Here is a 1,141-nt window from a genome sequence, read left to right as displayed (position 1 = left end):
GGGGCGATTTTGGTGAGACGAGAGCGACGCTGTTTTGGGGTAAAAAGCGGGAATTCCGGGGCCAGGGAAGCTCACAGGGGTCCCAAATCCCGGGGTTTCACCTCGGAACGGCCGCCTCAGAGTCAAATCCCGACACTTTTGCCACGGGACAGCCCCAAAGGCAGCGGGAACGAGGGGAAATGCCCCAAACTGGTCCTGCAGGTTGAGGCGTGGCCGCGGGCGCGGCCCCAGGTTCAACCCCGAGGGCCTTCCTCAAGCCCTGGGGAGCTTCATTAAGCATTGGGGCGCTTAATTAACCACTAGGCATGTTAATTAAACGCTAATCAGAGCCACCAAGGAGTGACAGAGCCGTGGCAGGGGTGGGGGCAGCGCAGCCCCCCCTAAACGAGGCCAAACACGGGGGGTTCCGTCACCCCAAACCCCAGCACAGCCCTCGGGTCAGGGACGCCCCAAACTCGGGGAGTGAACCCCAAAAATGCACAAATTAACCCCAAAATGAGGGCGAGTCCAACCCTCCCTCCCCCTCCAGCTCCCTGTGCCCCCCTCCCCGGCGCTGCCGGCTCCCCTGGCCCCTCCCCACGCACGTTTTTGGGGTGAAATCGCCTCTTTTCAGCCCGTTCTGGGCGCCCGCAGCCCCGGCAGGTGCCGTGGGGCGAGGGCCGGGCCCGGCTGTGCCTCAGCTGCCACCTCTGCCCCGGTGCTGGGGAGAAAAACCCGGAAAAGAATAAAAACCCCGCTGAAAAACCAGCAAAGCTCCAGCAAAACCAGCGACACCCCCCATTCCCCCTCCCCGCCGCAGCCCCGACACCCCCAAATCCCCTTTTTTGGCTAAAGCGCGGCTCGGGGGGCGGGGTGGGGGATCCCCCCCAGGCTCCCCGAAATTCCCAGCTGCGGGAAGGGACGGGAAGAGGTGCCAGGGGCGGTTCTTGCCCGTTTTCCCGGGATTTTGCCCCGTTCCGGAGTTGTGTAAGCGCCGGGCGCGGGGTCTGCGGGCGCTCCCGCTGTGTCACCGGCTGTCCCCGGCCGTCCCCGGCTGTCACCTCCCGCCGCCGCTCCTACCTCCGCTCCCGGGCTCGCCGCTTTTGGGGGGAAAACAACGGCAAAAAGGCAAATTGCTCACCCCAAACTTCCTGGAGCAGGA

At 64.8% G+C, this 1,141-nt stretch overlaps 1 protein-coding gene across 5 annotated transcripts in view; it reads right to left on the bottom strand.

The window, feature by feature from the left end:
• Positions 1-6: 6 nt before the first annotated feature.
• LOC117243818 (translation initiation factor IF-2-like) overlaps positions 7-1,141 on the bottom strand; it is a 4,564-nt gene continuing 3,429 nt past the window's right edge. For 3 of the 5 annotated variants that reach the window (XM_033511760.1, XM_033511762.1, XM_033511764.1), the window contains exons 4-5: positions 1,060-1,079; positions 7-700 (exon numbers count right to left, since the gene is read on the bottom strand). In XM_033511760.1, coding sequence (XP_033367651.1) covers positions 381-700; positions 1,060-1,079 — 340 coding nt within the window. In that variant the 3' untranslated portion in view covers positions 7-380. Of the gene's footprint in view, positions 701-930; positions 1,080-1,141 lie in introns of all 5 variants that reach the window. The other 2 variants (XM_033511763.1, XM_033511761.1) reach the window with 1 other exon arrangement.

The sequence above is a fragment of the Parus major genome, unplaced genomic scaffold (genome assembly GCF_001522545.3).
Source record: "Parus major isolate Abel unplaced genomic scaffold, Parus_major1.1 Scaffold593, whole genome shotgun sequence".
Taxonomy (NCBI): Eukaryota; Metazoa; Chordata; class Aves; order Passeriformes; family Paridae; genus Parus; species Parus major.
Note: the sequence above shows the minus strand (reverse complement) of the source record. Positions and strands in the feature narration are given on the sequence as shown.